The sequence below is a fragment of the Nymphalis io genome, chromosome 13 (genome assembly GCF_905147045.1).
Source record: "Nymphalis io chromosome 13, ilAglIoxx1.1, whole genome shotgun sequence".
Lineage (NCBI taxonomy): Eukaryota > Metazoa > Arthropoda > Insecta > Lepidoptera > Nymphalidae > Nymphalis > Nymphalis io.
The window spans coordinates 1,896,633-1,914,063 of record NC_065900.1 but is presented as its reverse complement, the minus strand read 5'-3'; the positions used below and the strand labels follow the sequence as shown (position 1 = coordinate 1,914,063).

At 35.3% G+C, this 17,431-nt stretch overlaps 3 protein-coding genes across 5 annotated transcripts in view; 1 reads left to right on the top strand and 2 right to left on the bottom strand.

The window, feature by feature from the left end:
* The window catches only part of LOC126773077 (putative cysteine proteinase CG12163), a 328,371-nt gene that overhangs the window by 218,946 nt on the left and 91,994 nt on the right, over positions 1-17,431 (bottom strand). The window lies entirely within an intron of this gene.
* LOC126773073 (BPTI/Kunitz domain-containing protein) lies at positions 4,037-7,441 on the top strand. The gene is made up of 4 exons (XM_050493718.1): positions 4,037-4,236; positions 4,649-4,837; positions 5,876-6,030; positions 6,886-7,441. Exons 1-4 carry the CDS (start codon positions 4,107-4,109, stop codon positions 7,054-7,056), a joined length of 645 nt encoding a protein of 214 aa, XP_050349675.1. The 5' UTR covers positions 4,037-4,106; the 3' UTR covers positions 7,057-7,441.
* LOC126773060 (transmembrane protein 135-like) overlaps positions 7,370-17,431 on the bottom strand; it is a 29,334-nt gene continuing 19,272 nt past the window's right edge. For all 3 annotated transcript variants that reach the window (XM_050493697.1, XM_050493699.1, XM_050493698.1), the window contains exons 4-10: positions 11,970-12,096; positions 11,099-11,250; positions 10,488-10,578; positions 9,528-9,680; positions 8,929-9,069; positions 7,900-8,066; positions 7,370-7,687 (exon numbers count right to left, since the gene is read on the bottom strand). In XM_050493697.1, the coding sequence (XP_050349654.1) occupies positions 7,636-7,687; positions 7,900-8,066; positions 8,929-9,069; positions 9,528-9,680; positions 10,488-10,578; positions 11,099-11,250; positions 11,970-12,096 (883 nt within the window). In that variant the 3' untranslated portion in view covers positions 7,370-7,635. The remainder of the gene's footprint in view (positions 7,688-7,899; positions 8,067-8,928; positions 9,070-9,527; positions 9,681-10,487; positions 10,579-11,098; positions 11,251-11,969; positions 12,097-17,431) is intronic.

Sequence of the window (17,431 nt, the reverse complement as noted above, 5' to 3'; positions counted from 1 at the left end):
CGAGATAAACATTTAAATAAAACGCTCGAAGCGTAAAAGGTTTGAATAGTTATCTTGTACAATCCCGCTTTCCCGGGGCTGTGATTGAGAAGTCTGCGATTGGGGGATTTGCCGAGAGAATGCTGGCTGCATAGCGCTGTTCCCGGCATTTAGTCCTGAGTGTTGGACGGATTTCCGTATTGACAGAATTCGAATTGTTTTATTGTCCCGTTATTCTGAATACGAAATAAAATACACTAAATATTAAACTTTACTTCATTATTATTTTGTCTAAACTGAACTGTAAGTTTTATTTAATTTGATTTTATTTATTTAGGAAACAAACAGTTACACAATTACTAAGTATATAGATCACCTCATTTGGTATGGCTTTGTGCAAGTCCGTCTGGGTAGGTTCCACCCACTCATGACATATTTTACCTATATCTTACCTTATTTTTAACATGAATCTCTAACATAACGATATATTTTTTTAAACAAATTCTAAGAATTTCTGTCTCATCAATTATTCAGAAAATGAGGCAGTGCAGACGAGAAACATCGGAAGTGGTTGTTAATCAAATAAACTAAATAAAGTAAATATAATATATTTTTCTTATTATTCCTATAGTATATAACAACGAATATATAATATAAGAGTCAAGCATACATAACGTAGAGAGTGGCGAGGAGCACTACGGTATACGAGAGCGATATACCGTTTTCCGTCTTGGGATACTTACCCCCAAGGTGCGCCAATAGAAGTTTCACATAAAAAATGCAATCATAGTTAATAATATCTGTAAGCTTCTCGAAGCTAAAGCGATATTTTATCATGAATCTAAGAAACAATTGAATGTTCCTTTTATTTTTGAAACTTATTGTAGATGACTTTCTCAGGTAAAACCACAATAAATAGCTACAGCATTTAAAATTTGAATATACAAATAAACCGTCCTATTCCCCAAAAGTGGAACACGCGGTCTTGTCTCCGAAGTTCCCTTTCCAGGAAAACCACAATTAACAATGCAAATATATCTCTGCAAAAGCTATTCTGGATTTCATACCGCGAATACATATGGAAATTGAGTTTTAGTGCTAGAAAAACGTCATAGAATAAGGTTTTAGTTCGTAGCTTGCATCGAATAAGGGATATACACTTAAGACAAGACTGTCGGCGTTTTTTTTTCTTTTGGTACTCCATTCAATTGATGATGAGGTATGTGGTACTTTAAACGGTAAAAAAAGATTATAGTTTCGTTTTAAAGAGATAAATATTAACCACAGAGGGAGGGGACAGGAAAACCTACATGTCTGATAAAATTCTGCCAGATATGTAACCAAAACTGCATCTGAGCAGTATGGTGAAATTAGCTTCGAGTCCTTCTCAAAAGTAGAGGAGGACTTAGTCCAGCACTGGGAAATTAATAGGGTCTGACTTTTACTTTTATGTTATTAATATTCTCAAAATGATAAAGATTTGCAATAGCTTCTGTGCAAACACTTATTTGTCGCAAGTGTACGTTATTTTATATTTCAGTAGAATCGAGAAGAGCCCCATCTTTGCACACCGAGTTTGGGAGACTTCGTTAGTATTTTGTCGTCACAGCTAATTTATGGATGTATTGTAAAGTTAAAGAGCTTTAAGCTTCGTTCGAGTTTTGCAGAAGTTTATTTGTTGAAATTTAAATAATTTCGCTGAGCGTATGCTGCTGAGGCGAAACATGTATTTAATAAATTGTTTAGCTATTTACTAATAATATATTTTTTTATCAAATGAAATCAATAAAAACTAACTTCACATTTTTTTATTATCTATATATTAATATTGTATACTAAGCATTATTTATAATTGTTGTGTTTTTCACCATTTTAGATTTAAAATTTCATTTCATTTTACAAAATATAATAACAATGTCCTCCAGAACGATTTCGACCACAGTGGCCAAACTCAAGAGAGATAAACGAACTGCGTAGGATAAATTATAGTGCACAAGTGTGTGCGGAAACACAGGTGCCCTTTCTGTTCCCTCTTTCTCATAATCCGATGGGACGGCAATCTGACATGACCGGAAAGAGTTTAGGCGCAGGACCAACGGCTTTACGTGCTTTCCAAGGCACGGGAGTGTACTCAGTTCCAACTTCCAGACTCCGGGATGCTACTGAGAATTTTCTCACAGAAAAACCCAATAACTTCTACCGGCTCGGTCTGGGAATGGCAATCCAAGACCTTCGAATCTGTGGCCTTACATCAAGCCACTAGACCAACAACGCAGTCAGAATACACTAAAATCATGTACGTAGTTTGAATCATCAATTTAAAAGATTAAACAAATATCGATCGAAGACGGTTAAAAAAGAAAGAATTAAAAATGGCAGAGAGTACTTTGCTTATTTATTTATATTTCATAATATTATTTTTAAAGACAAAACAAAATATATACTATATATTTTTTGTACTAGAGAAGAAAAAGATCTTAATGCAACCCAAACAAGCTCACTTTACGCATATTCTCGCCATAAACTTGCGAAATAAAGGCACATCCAACCCATGAATATAATAGGCGTGGTATGAGGTATATTAGAATCGAATTATGATTAAGTTACATTTATTCTAATTTGAATATCAGTTTCATAAAAACAAAGTTTAAAATTATAACATAATATAAAAACTTGTTTAAAAGTTCTAATTACTTTTGTCAAAAATTCCAAAGAATTCTTAGAAATGACCTTCATTTTGATTCTCCTATTTCCCTAAATTACTTTTAAATTAAAAATAAACCTCGACGAAAAAAAAGTCTATTCATTTTTATTTTCAATGTTTCAACAAATTTTGTTATAAAACTGATTTTAATATAATAAAGAGTAATTGTTTGTAGCAGCATAAAACAGCCGCTACTTTTAAAAGGCAAAAGATATAAAAACATCGATTTGAGCGAGTATTTAAACTAAATGAAATCACCAATAAAATTATATAGAAAATATTTTTTAATGAGTTTTATATTCTTAAAAAGATGGACCGATTTGTAAATAGTAATACTTGGTAATGTTAGATTCCAGTTGAAAGGGTGAGTGAGACTGTAAAACTTCAGGCACAAGGGACATAACATCTTAGTTTGCAATGTTGGTGGCGCATTGGCGTTATAAAAAATGATTAATATTTCTCACGGCATCGATAGTGACCATTAAGTACCAGATGGCCCATTTTACTGTTCGTTTACCTATTTTATAAAAAAAAATACTGTAGCTTCATCCGAAATCAGCAAGAAATTTTGCAGTGTTACCATGCCTCGAAACGAATGGAAAGCTGGTTCATAATCTCCAGTCCGATCGTGTCGGATTTCCATCTCATCTGACTATAATCCTGAGATTGTACCTTTGTTTGTAGGCGCACATGAGCCAGGAGCACAACATTATTCATATCATCATTATTTCTTACTGTTTTATTTTATGAAGGTCAACAAGCAAACTTTCGGATATATCAATACCTTATATACAAATGTTTCGCCAACTATACTCTAAGATTTTATATATCTTTTATAATAGAATGTTTTTCTTTATCATTTCCGTTTTTATTTTTCAAATGACTATTGTGTTGCAAATGAGCTTGGTATTTTCAACAGATCTTAACGTGCGTGGTGGGTTCGTTTAATTGCGGAATCTCTAAAGTCCAGTACCTGTCCAAATAAATTTGGAATAAAGTAATAAAAATAATAATATTCTGAAAAGTAATCTTAAAAGGTGTGACGTTATTGAACGCTTACCGCTATGTTTATCTATTATATTCACGAAGGTCTAAGTCAACTAGTTGAACAAAGATTGTGTAATGCTTAGCAAGCGAGATTTTTTAAAATTCGTATCCCATAACAGTTAACTGAAGCTCTTTGAATTTGTATATATTTTAAAAATAAAGACATAATATAATTTCATTGCAGATTTATTTTGTTCATATCAGGCTACGTACATATAATATATACGTATAATATTATTTTCTATCAAAGTCGCTAAAATTAACTATAATATTTTTATGCATAAAATATTGTAATAAAAATGTTAGTTTACTACTGTGATTTTCTAGTGATTCAATTTCGTTCGTGTTTTGATATTTAAAAATATTCGTTGTAAAAATGTTTTTACATTTCGATTGGATACGTTTATTTTACTTTATTATATTTTTCATTTTTGATATAAAAGCGAAAATAGTTTATAATACATTGAAGGAAGAAATAACAAAGGCGACGGTGCATCAGCCGATCGGTATTTAATTTTCACTAAAATATATTTATCTTTATGCAATAACTTTAAATTGATATTTACGTTTAATAAATGACTGGTGGACTTTTATAATATACTCGTGGTATATTCACAATACTAAGTCAGATAATTATTACATACATATGTATTTGAGATATCGTAGGCGTTGATAATAATTTATAAAAATATTTAGGCAAATTTGCTAAGTTTTCATTTATCAACAGGTTTTAAATAAAATAAAAAATATGGTATAAAGTTATTCTTACAAAATAAATATTCATTGCGGATATACGGATATTATCATGAAAAACAAGTTATCATTTCAACTAAGTTATATCAAAATTTATCCTTCAATAACTGATTATAATACTTCACCAACGTTCCCATTGTAGTTAATATTATTGCTTATTTTCAGTTATCGATAAAACATGTCTCTTAAAACCAGACATTGGTCCATGTCGATCTGAAATCCCCATGTACTATTACGAACCATCTGATCGAAATTGTTCCGTATTTCTATGGGGAGGATGCCAAGGAAATGGAAACAGATTTGATACTAATAGAGACTGCTTGACGACATGTCTAAGCCAATCCGGTCAATCCAGTAAGTGCTAAAAATTTAAAAAAAAAACTAATGAATAAGAAGTTCTCCTAACCAAATTAGTATACCATAAGCCTATTACTATATACCGAAAATCATTCTTTTTTTAAAGCTTACTCACCCTTCAAACCGAAACATAACAATACTAAGTACTGCTGTTTTGCGGTAGAATATCTGATGAGTGTGGTACCTACCCAGACGAGCTTGCACAAAGCCGTACCACCAGTAACTCGTTATACTTATACTATTTTTTTAGTTTTGTTTATACTTATAGTAATTCGTTATACTTACGGGTAGTAGAATTGCCTACGAAGCGTAATTAAGAAGCAACCATTGATTTGATATTCATGAATGAGAAGGCTACGGATAACGGGTATTATGGTAAATTAATGAATATGACGGTGTTTCCATCAAGAGATATAAATGTCATTTCGACTTTACTTATACTAAGGAAATCCAATCGTTTGTGGAATACAGCTTATTATGTAAAAATATAAGTAAATGTCATTATAAAATTGATCACAAAGTCTACCAATATTTACAAAGATTTTCATCCAATTTTCGCAACCAGTTCGGTGATTAAGGGTAACAGGGTTTAGGTTGATTAAATCGTGAACGTGCTTTTGACACGCTGAGCGATTCACAGAAATCAATATTGCTCTGGTGTCGATTCGGGTCAATGTCTCTTAAACGAAGGGATCTTGGAAGATGCAAAATGTAATTTTTATTTTAATCATATACTTACAATTACTTAATATATTTCGTTCTTAAACTGTGATTTGTGATTACAATTTTAAAATTAATTGAAATTATAATATAATTAATTTTTACACACTTCCAGATTTCAGACTCCGGGCTGCTACTAATAATTTTCGACGCAAAACCCTCAATAACTTTTGTCTATTGGCCCGAACTGGGATTTGAACCCAGGACCTCCGGTTCTGCGGCCTTACACGTAGCCACTATACGAGTAGCCACTATAAAGTACACAAATATTGTAATATTAATATGGCAACTGTAAATAAATACTTGGTGTTTCAGACAAAAGACCAAAATGGTGCAGTTTGTCTTTTGACTATGGGTTCTGCTTTGGCGCAATTGGGAGATGGTATTACGATCCACTTTGGAAGGTCTGTAAGAAAAGATTATACTCTGGTTGCGGTGGAAACAAGAATAATTTCTACAATAAAGAACAGGTAACGCAAATAACAGATGTTTTATACGGATTGGACAAATGACACATCAGCGCAGTCAGCTCTTATTAATGATGATATGTCTAACGAAAAATCCTGACACATTAAAATAATAAAAATACTTTGTTCCAAATAAGCACAACCTATTGACAGATCACATTTGCTGGCTTGGCTTTGTGCAGGCCCATTTTGGCGGGAACATTGACATTACAAAATAGCTTGGAATCATATTAATGCCAAAAATAAGATAGTCTAGTGAATAATACATGAATCTTACATGAATCTTAATCGAAAATTGTGAGCCAACTAAGCACCAGCAGTTAATTTGTTTTTATAATTCATATCGTTCTCGGTGGTGAATGAAAACATGGTGAGGAAACCTGCAACAGACACATAAAAATCTGCAATATGTATCCATCATTGGAACAGTGCGGTGGAATAATCACCAAACCTCCTTAAATAAGATAGGAAACTTTTAACTCTTACAGGCTTACCTTACTAACTTTTATATAAGTGATATTCGTAAGCTAATCCAATAAGTATAAGATATTTAAGAAATAGGTAGGCGGACATGCAAATGTGCCAACTGATGGTTAGTGGTCACAACCGCCCATAGCAAACACTAGCATTGTAAGAAATATTAACCATTACTTACATCGCCATCATCTTTGGGAACTTAGATATTTTGTCCCTTTGTTCTTGCTTACACTGGCTCACACACCTATCAAACTGAAACACAACAATACCAAGTATTACTGTCGGGGGGTAGATTATCTGATGCGTGGGTGATATTTACCCACAAAAAGCCCTTCTACCAAGTAGTTTATATTTTTGTATTATAATTTTTAATCTTTTTAGTGCGATGCAACATGCAAATTCGCCACTGGGTTTATAAAACCTCCAGCAAAAAATAGAGACGGCCTTAAGAAAGTTCTAATTGTAAACCCTTGGAATGCAACGACGAAGAAAGGACGAAATCAAACATCAAACAAAATTGTTGCAAAACCATCAAATCCTAAAAATCCATAAAAACAATTATAACAGTTATGTAAAATGTCAAGTCGAGTCTTACTTTAAACAAATGATAAAGCGATTTTATATCAATGTACAGGGAAACGTTTGTTTGTCTGTTACTGTTTGTCATTAAAATACTCAAGTGATTTTGAGTCTCTCAAAGAAATAAAGTGTTGAATAAACATACCTTATGTTGTAAATCTCATCAAACGTCTCTGACGTTTTTAAGAATTTTTGATATTTAAGTAAAACAATTTTCATTACTAAAAATATATTGTATTAATTTAAAAAAATATTATTTACTAACATTATACCAGTTCTTCATAAAAACAGACGTAGTTTTTAAGTTCTATTTTAATATATTTTGATTTATAAATAACATGTAATAACACAATTAAAACTCATGTATGTTTTCTTTCTATCAGTTCACGATAAATTCTATAAATATATTTATTTTTCGTACGAGCGTTTATATTTAGATCTTTGCTTCAATTCATTTTTCACAAGTCTTCTATGATTCCATTTTTGCAATCTCAGCATTTTAAAAATTTTATTTAGAAATAAAATTGCATCTAATGCTTTTTGACGTCTTGTTTACGTTGTACTTTTGATCACTTCCAATACGTTATTATATAATAATTCAGTTCTGTAAAAAAAAATACCGATATAAAATAACTAAACTATTAATGGCGATGACGACATCCACCTAATAAAGCTCGGTTACGGTAACAATCCTAAACAGAGACCTAGCCACATACGATAGAATGCATAGTGCATAAATCAATCTGCCTTTAAATGATGACTTAATACGCAGAATCTTAGAAGGATTAACTTTGATTATAAAAAAAAAAAACTTACCGTCCATTGGTAACACTGTTCATGACCTTGAAAATATATTTCGGACAAACATCTGGATGCATAAACCGCGAGTGAAATAGAACTCCTTGACATATACAATACAGCATCAAAGATAGCGGTACGTTCTCCGGTAAAACTTTCTTCTCGTAAAGAATTGTTACATACAACTAAAACAAAAATATTGATTAGAATAAAATATAATATTTACATGTAGGTACTTAAGTTATTGATTTAAGTATTTGTGAAGTTCCTCAAGTTCATTAGATTAGCAGTGCTATAATATTCTACTGGTGGTAGAGCTTTGTGCAAGCTCGTCTGGGTAGGTACCACCCACTCATCAGATATTCTACCGCAAAACAGCAGTACTTATTATTGTTGTGTTCCGGTTTGAAGGTTGAGTGAGCCAGTGTAATTACAGGCACAAGGGACATAAAATCTTAGTTCCAAAGGTTGGTGGCGCATTGGCTATGTAAGCGATGGTTGACATTTCTTACAATGCCAATGTCTAAGGGCGTTTGGTGACCACTTACCATCAGGTGGCCCATATGCTCGTCCGTCTTCCTATTTTATAAAAAAAAAAAAATCTGTAATAACTTACATCATATCACGCTGTATTGTTAAAAAAAACGACTTTCGATGTTATTTTTATGCGTGTATCCTTCGAATATTATATTTATTATATTCGCATATACTGTTTTTGTTATTTCAAGATCGTGGTCTGCGTATTTTTTTATTTTTTTTTTAATTACGCCTGATGTAGACAAATAGCAATTGCTATTTCTTAAACTACTTACTAATATGCAGATCACAGATAAGCAACTAATGAACACCCCAGTCATCGAATCGATTTTTTTTTATTTAATAATAATTATGCAACAACAAGTGGAAAAGCAACAATATTATTTATATGGATATATAAATAAGGGTAACAAAGTTAGGAATAACTAGTGCATTTAAAATGACACAATTCTTATTATATAAGGTTGAAAATCCATTAAAAAACCATGTGCATCTCTAACAAGATCTTACCTTAAAAGCCCCTGTCAATGATGCTATTGCAAACCCGAGGCTCGGTTTGAATAAGAACGACAATCCTGCGAGATATCCCGCTGGTAACGCATACAATGCTGAATCATATCCTTGCTTACGACATAAATAACATATCACAGCCTGCAATGAATTACAAATAAAATTAAAGATCAAATTTGGCTTTTATTCATTGATTCAGATAAGGGCTTTTGAAAACAGGTTAGCGCTACTGACAGTAGAGAACTTGTGAATTGGATGAAATAAGTTTTTTATAAAGTATAATTATTTAATTACCATGTTTATAAATAAATTATAATATGGAGTTAGATTAAGTCTAGTTGGCTTGGTGGTAGGGCTTTGACAAGCCAGTCTGAGTAGGTACCACCCAATTACATAACAAGTGAGCCAATATAACTACAGGCACAAGGGACAAGGATGGTGGCACATGGTCGATGTTAAATACGGTTAATATTACTTACAGTACCAGTCTATCGGAATGTGTGAGCACTTATCATTGAAAAGGCAGACAAATAGGCCAAATCCATTTAACTGCCTTCCTATTTTAACTTTAAAAAAATGATAAAATAATATGATCGTACTCTGTAAATACCAATATAGCTAGCGAAGAATAGTCCCATATTGAAATGACTTCTCCTTATACTGGCAAGGGCTTTAAAAGGTGACGATATTCTTGGTAATAACACTCGTGCCATAGTAAATCCAAAACCCACTCCGAAGTAAGTGAATGCACCCTGCAATCAAATATTTTGCGTTATTAATACTTTCTAATATTATAACGTGGGTTTGTTTATTTCTTTGTTACGCTTTTACGCCTTTACTAATCAAGGAAATCATGAAATTTTGAACACACGTTGTCAGATGGAGAAGCCGCGGGTGAAAACTAGTTATAATGATAATCTAATTAGAGATACTGGCGTGATATGATTTTCAGATTTAACTTAGAGGCCCTACGGAGAACTGGCCCTACGGTTGTTATCTAAGCCGACGATTGCGGCTTCAAACTTGAGCAAACACTATGAAACTTTCTTCTTAATATGTATTTTTAATTAACCAAATGCTCAGTTGTGAAGGAAACTTCGTGAGGAAATCTATATAGACTGGATGTAAATCAGCCACATATATTCACCACATCGCATTGCCGCTCCAAGTTCAGTGGAATAAGCTACAAACATTCTGAATTAGAGGAGGCCTTAGTCCAGTTGCGACACAGGAGGCTGCTTCATACTAAGAATTCATTTTAATAATTGTATATAATTGTATATTTTAATTATATAAGTACGTTTTTATGTTGAACCATTAAAGAATTTTTATTTTGAATTTAAAATGAATATTTAATCGAGTGTGACGATTTGAGTGCATGATATTTGTTTTTAAAACGTCGTATATTATAAAAATAATACTATATATATTATTGTAATTGAATTACATAAAAACAAAAATAATATATATAATTTTGTTTTAATAAATTTCAAAGATATTCTTATATTCTTAGAGTATACACTTTCCTGAATATGTATTTTAAGTATATAAATATTTACTTTTAAAATATGTATTCCACATGGCCCATTGTGAGGACAAACATCCTTGGATTCGTCCGTTTTCCGTCTTACTTTTTCAGGGGTAAAAAGCCTGAAACAAAATTAATAGAATATTAAACAAATTAATAAAATATTAAAGTATATTCGCGTTATGTTCCATTGCCACTCTGAAACCAAGCTTTCGGAAAGGCAGGTATTCGTGTAAAAAGTTAGCATAAGAAAAAAAAATGTATGACATAGAAAATAATACTTTAAACAATTAATGATCTATCATATACTTTTTTATAAAACTAATACAAATGCTTTGTAGTTCCTTTTAAGCAACCCTTATAGCAATCACTTGTACCAATTTTTACCTCAATCGGATGAACGATGTGTATGCACATAGATTACGAACATAAATTATCAAGTTTTATATATTGCGAAATTACGACGTGGCTCCTCTCGCACGGGATTCGGCTTGTGACAAAAAAACGGCTTAGCAATATTTAATGACGAAGGATTGAATTATTACTAAGCAGCGATATCGAGAAGACCGTTGGAACTCAACCAACGTTTTAACATTAGCGTAATGTTAGTGTGTATTATAAAAGTATTTATAATAATTTTACCACAATAATGGAGTCCTTTTATTTCTATCACCTTCAAGCCGCATAAGATAGAAGAGGAGAGCACTACCGATCATAAACAAAAATGTTTGCTTTGATATCGTCAAAGTCATATAATTTTTAATTTCAAGTGTACGCATCCAATATTCGATTGCCTGCAAAATATAATTAAGTTAATTTTACAACAAATTCTTATATTTGAAAATATAAATATCTTCTTTATTGTGTTACATTTTATGTTACGTGGGCAATTATTGATATATTTGCGATACTTGGTTGGAGTAAGTGAGATACACTTGGTTGTGCATTGGTGATGTAAGGAATGGTTGATGGTTTTTTTATAAGTGTCAATGTCTATCGATAGTGGTGATCAACCAGATGGGCCATCTAATGATGGTTCATATGGTCTGTATTTACTATTTAGATAAAAAATAAAGAAACATTGTCTATCTCAGAGGGCCTCGTCGGCCTAGCCTAGGCCTAGTATTCAAACCCCGAGAGCATGTTTTCAAAAGAGGGAGACGTTTACTTTTGTCATGATATTCTTAGTAATAGCAGCAGTTGGAACTTTGCAGTGCCTTGGAAACTAAGTAAAGACCTTGTTTCTGCATCTAAGCTCTTCAGTCTAGTCAGATTGCTGTCCCATCGGATTAAGTCTTTTTTGCACATCAGGTCCCTTTGAGATTGCCCGCCGTGACCAAAATGGGTTGTTTACGTGTGTGTGTATTTTTATGTGTGAAATTGAAAATTGAAATTAGAACATAAATTATATAAAATTAAATGTTTTAAATTCAAATGAAAAAATATAGAATTCAAATCTGCTAAAATAAATCCAAGAATGTGTACTAATGTAATAATTTATATAACAACTTACCAGATTACAAAATAAATTTACGACCAGACCTCTTCTCTTTGGGGGCTCTAAGAGGATGAAGAGGCCGTTTATCGTGTTGGGAATTAGGAAGTAGGTGTAATATGTGAATTGCCTTCCAAGGATCCATCTGTAAGAGAATTATAATTTTTATAAACAATTATCTTTAAAAAACAACATTACAGACCAGTTTGATAAGCAGATAGGGATAATATGAACGTTACGCACGAAAGGAGCAAAATATATGTTCTTGAGTCCAATAGTGCTATTCAGTAAAAACTCACTTCTTCACTCACCCGTGAAATTTGTGATATTTCGATGAGTGTATTCTTGAAATATTATAATTATAATGATCACTCACTTACTTTCTGACATTTCGTTACCGACATCTACGTTGAGTTTCGAGTTTGTTTTTAAAAAAATAGCCCTACAGACGAATAGAAAAATTTGATACTTTTAACGTATGTTAAATAAATAAATAATTAAATAAATGTCGGAATGTTACAAATATAGTAGTTTTTTTTTTAAATAGTCCTTAGTTATCAAACCAATTTATACTTAAATTCATATAACAGGTAGAGTATAAGAAAATACTTTCTTTTTTAATAGCTTGGTGGACTGGTAAACAGTCCACCTGATGACAAGTGGTCTCCATTGCTCATAGACCTTGGCACTATAAGAAATATTAATCGTCCTTTGTATCGTCAAAGCACCACAAACATTGGGAGCTAAGATATTATGTCCCTTGTGTATGGCGATATCCTGGTTAACTCAACCTTGAAACCGAAACAAAACAATACTAAGAATTGTTGTTTGGAGGTAGAATATGTTATAGTACTACCTATACAGACAGGCTTGCACAAAGCATTACCAACGAAAGTATTCACACACAACACACAACTAAAATTCGATATTTAGTACGAATTAATATTTTTAATTCATTTAGCGATTTTTCTTGTCTCTGATTATTCAGGCTTGACTATCATTTAAACAGGAAATCAAATATAGAACTATAATATATAATAAAAATATAGTACATATAATACTTTACGAAAGCAAAATATCCAATAACGCTAAGCGTTTATGTTGAAATTAAGAGTTACATACAACACGTCCGTTCTGAATGAGTAATTTACACTTTCAATCGTTCAGTGGAACAACCAATGCATTGTAATATCGGCAACAATGTTCTTTTATAATTAGTTGTGTAATCAAACGTAGGTAATGTTAGAATAAATAATATTGCACCGATCGAATGTTTTGTCAACATTATCTTACTTATTACGATTCTTTTTTTAAATTATTTGAACAAAATAAAAAAAAAAAACTTTTTTATGTGTAGCTTAATTTTAAATTGGAAATGAAAATTGATTGCAATGAAAAGATAATAGGGGATAAATAACATACGTTTTAATATTTATGCAGTTTCATCCTCGTTAAGCGATGCTGCCCCGTCGTCATGAATTGGAGCATGACGAAATGTGTCTTTGAATCGTAACGTTCTTATGTTATTGCGTAAACATCTAAGCGCTCAGTACTCCGTAGAGGCTAACTGAGAGCTCGAGCTTCTGATAAGGAGCGACAGATGACGTCAGCGTAAGATTTGTTATACAGTAACACCCGGTGAATGTCCCACTGCTGGGCTAAGGCCTCTTCTCCTTTTTTTGAGGACAAGGGTTGAAGCTTGTTCCACCACGCTGCTCCAATGCGGGTTGACGGAATATGCATATGCAGAATTTCAGTGAAATTAGACACATGCCGGTTTCCTCATGATGTGTTCCTTCACCGTCAAGCACGAGATGAATTATAAACACTAATTAAGCACATAAAAAATCAGTGGGGCTTGCTCGGGTTCGAACCCACGATCATCGGTTAAGATGCACTTGTTCTAACAAGTGCCAGTTCAGTTTAAGTTGGACCATCTTAAACTGATTCTCATTAATTCTCGTGAGTACCTTGGTACTCATATAATTTTTTTATTGATACCACCTTCCAATCATGGTCTTACGAATATTTGACATAAAAACTCCTGTTACAAATGAAAAGCTTATATTTATTAGATATTTCTTTCAAACTTAGTGTGAGTAACGTGTAGTTTCATAATGTAATGATAGATCGAAAATTTCGTGGTGGTAATACTATTTAATAATAATTGTTATATCAATAACTAATACACTTTGCCTTCTTTATAATACAGTAATACCAACGATGCTAACGCTAAATTTTGGTATTTAAAACTATATATAATTATAAATATAAAAACAACATCTGAATCAGAGGTGATATCAGTTACTAATTCGATTTCCAATCGGAACGGACCTTTGAAATGACGAGACGAATATCTCTTTCAGATTGTGTGATCCAATTTAATTGGAATATATCGACAGTTTGGATAACAAAGAGACAAAATAGATGCAACAAAATGAAATATGAAATGTTTTAGGAACATATATCTAACAAAGCCAACGTGGCCCAGTGACATAAGAGCCCGAGCGAGTATTGCCGCGATGGGTGTTGGTCCAATGGAGACGGCTGAATCAATGCCGGGGGAAACTGTATTGACCTGCCGGACAGGGAGACGCGAAGAAACGGCTGTTCCGCTGGCCGCCCGTGGCATAGTACAGGGACCCGAGCGTGCCTAACCAGCTCGCGAGGCTGCTCCACCAGGCCACGCATAATCTCGAGGTGGACCGTCGTGCCGGTTGGTGACCGGAACCACTTGGGGAAACACGCCTCCACACTTTGCCCATCCCTTTCTTGGCAATACGTCGCTCGCTTCACGTCTCGTTTCCATTTTTTTTTCCCAAATGATAGCGCAACAAAACAGAAATAACGGTCGTACAGCGGTGCACACCCCCACCATACCCTCGCTGTTTGAGGTCGAGTTCTCTAACATCCGAGGACTCCACACTAACCTCAACGCTGTCCACCACCATCTCGAGACAGCACGGCCAGCAATGTTGTTTCTTACGGAGACACAAATACTCCGTCCTGCCGATACCAGCTACCTTAATTATCCCGGTTACACGCTTGAAGAATCCTTCAAAGCGAAAGCCGGAGTATGCTTGTTCGTCAGGACGGATGTTTGCTGTCACTAACTGCGCTGCTTGGAGGACCCCTCCTTCTCCATGTTGGTGGTACGTGTGGGCCTGGTTCGTCAGAGTCGAGTCTACGTGTGCCTCTACAGATCCCATAATGGTGACTTGGAGACAAGCCGATTATTTGACCATCTTAGTCGGGTGGCAGATGCTGCGCAAGAGCAATTTCCTAACGCGGAATTGGTGTTTTTGAGGGATTGTAATGCTCTCCACGAATCATGGTTGAAATCCCTCAAAACTGACCATGCTGGAAGGACTGCTCATGCTTTTGCGCTCACACATGACTTGACCCAACTGGTTGATCAGCCCACCAGATCCCAGACATTGATGGGCAAGCACCTTCTCTACTGGACCTTCTGCTGACTTCTCACCCGGTGGAATATCAGGTTGTGGTTCAAGCTCCTCTTGGTTCTTCGGATCACAGCCTTATATCTACCAGAGTGCCACAGGCCAAGCTGCCACCACTAGCGGTATGCAAACGTCGCGTTTGGCACTATAAGTCGGCAGATTGGGACGGTATGCGCGATTACTATGCGTCGGTCCCTTGGAACGATGCTTCAGTGGGAATGACCCGACAGCTAGTGCCGCTACTGTTGCTGACGAGATCATGTTGGGAATGGAATACTACATTCCTAGCTCAGATCTCGTCAGTAAGGGTACGCGTAACCGTTGGTTTACTCGTGAATATGCCGATACCGCCGTGCCGTTGTGCCGATTGTGCCGATGTGCCGTTTATCATCTAAACAGGCGGCATATCGCAAGTGGATCAACGGCTGCATTAGCGGGACATCTAACATTGACTCAGTGAAAGCAAACAACAATAAAAATTCCAAGTCCTGTAGAAAGGCATACACGAGAGCGGATGTACAGCACATTGAACAGATTGGTTATGACCTTGTTTCGCATCCTAGGGGCTCCCGTAGCTTCTGGCGTCTGACCAAGTCTGTGCAAAACAATTTCTGCCAACCTTCGCTGCCACCGCTCAGAAATCCGGACGGATCGATAGCTCACAGTCCGCAAGAGCAAGCTGATCTCCTGGCTAAACTCTTTGCCGATAATTCCGTCATCGATGATTGTAGTGCGCTGCCACCTACAATACCTTCATGTGATACGATGCCTGACATCAAAATCAGGCAATGTGATGTGCATGCGGAGCTGCAATCAATTGATGTACGGAAAGCTAGCGGTTTCGATGGAATACCAGCCATAAAAAGCCTGAAAAAGTGTGCAGCGGAGCTGTCTCCTGTGTTAACGCGCCTGTTCCAACTTTTTCTGTCTTCGGGATGTGTGCCGGAGGCTTGGAGAAGAGCTAATGTGCAGGCGGTTCCCAAAAAAGGGGATCGGTCTGACCCGGCAAATTATCGGCCAATAGCTATCACCTCAGTACTTTGTAAGGTGATGGAACGGATTTTTTTTTTTTTTATAGAATAGGAAGGTGGACGAGCATATGGGCCACCTGATGGTAAGTGGTCACAAAACGTTAGACATTGGCATTGTAAGAAATGTCAACCATCACTTATAGCCAATGCGCCACCAACCTTGGGAACTAAGATTTTATGTCCCTTGTGCCTGTAATTACACTGGCTCACTCACCCTTCAAACCGGAACACAACAATATCAAGTACTGCTGTTTTGCGGTAGAATATCTGATGAGTGGGTGGTACCTACCCAGACGAGCTTGCACAAAGCCCTACCACCAGTAAACAACTTTTAAACAACCAACTGATCCATTACCTAGAAAATCACTGTCTAATTAATGATTGTCAGTACGGGTTTCGACCAAAACGGTCCACAGGTGATCTTCTAGCGTACGTAACACACCTCTGGGGTGAAGCTTTCGACAAGCATGGAGAATCGTTGGCTGCCAGCCTCGATATCTCCAAGGCTTTCGACAGGGTCTGGCACAGAAGTATTCTTTCCAAGCTGCCGGCATATGGTCTGCCTGCTCAGCTATGCACCTGGATTGCCAGCTTCCGACACAAGCGTAGCCTTCGTGTTTTAGTTGATGGTTGCGCTTCACAATTCTATGTAGTGAATGCTGGGGTCCCCCAGGGATCACGGCGAGTGCTCTGAGGAATTATTCTCTCTAATTCCTGCTTTCCCCTTCCTTCTTAAGTCCACGCGAGCTGGTTCTCGATGTCACCGCCTAACTGTGACATCAATTCCATCGCGAACAAAGAAATTTGGCAACTCCTTTCTTTGTTGCACTTCCAAAAATGTAATTCCTTACCAACTCACGTGTTCCCCTCCTCTTACAACCCGGGTTCCTTCAAACGAGGCGTGAAGAGGCATCTTGCGGGCCGGCAAGGCGAAGGTGGCTAGTGCAGAACGTTTTTCTCGTCTGTACTGGCCGTCGTCGCGTTTGGA

Bases quoted from the DNA above. Each gene is read 5' to 3' on its own strand.
- LOC126773073 (XM_050493718.1), top strand. From the start codon at position 4,107: ATGTTTTTACATTTCGATTGGATACGTTTATTTTACTTTATTATATTT. The intron at 4,838-5,875 runs GTAAGTGCTAAA...TTGGTGTTTCAG, and splicing joins AAGCCAATCCGGTCAATCCA to ACAAAAGACCAAAATGGTGC. The intron at 6,031-6,885 runs GTAACGCAAATA...TAATCTTTTTAG, and splicing joins ATTTCTACAATAAAGAACAG to TGCGATGCAACATGCAAATT.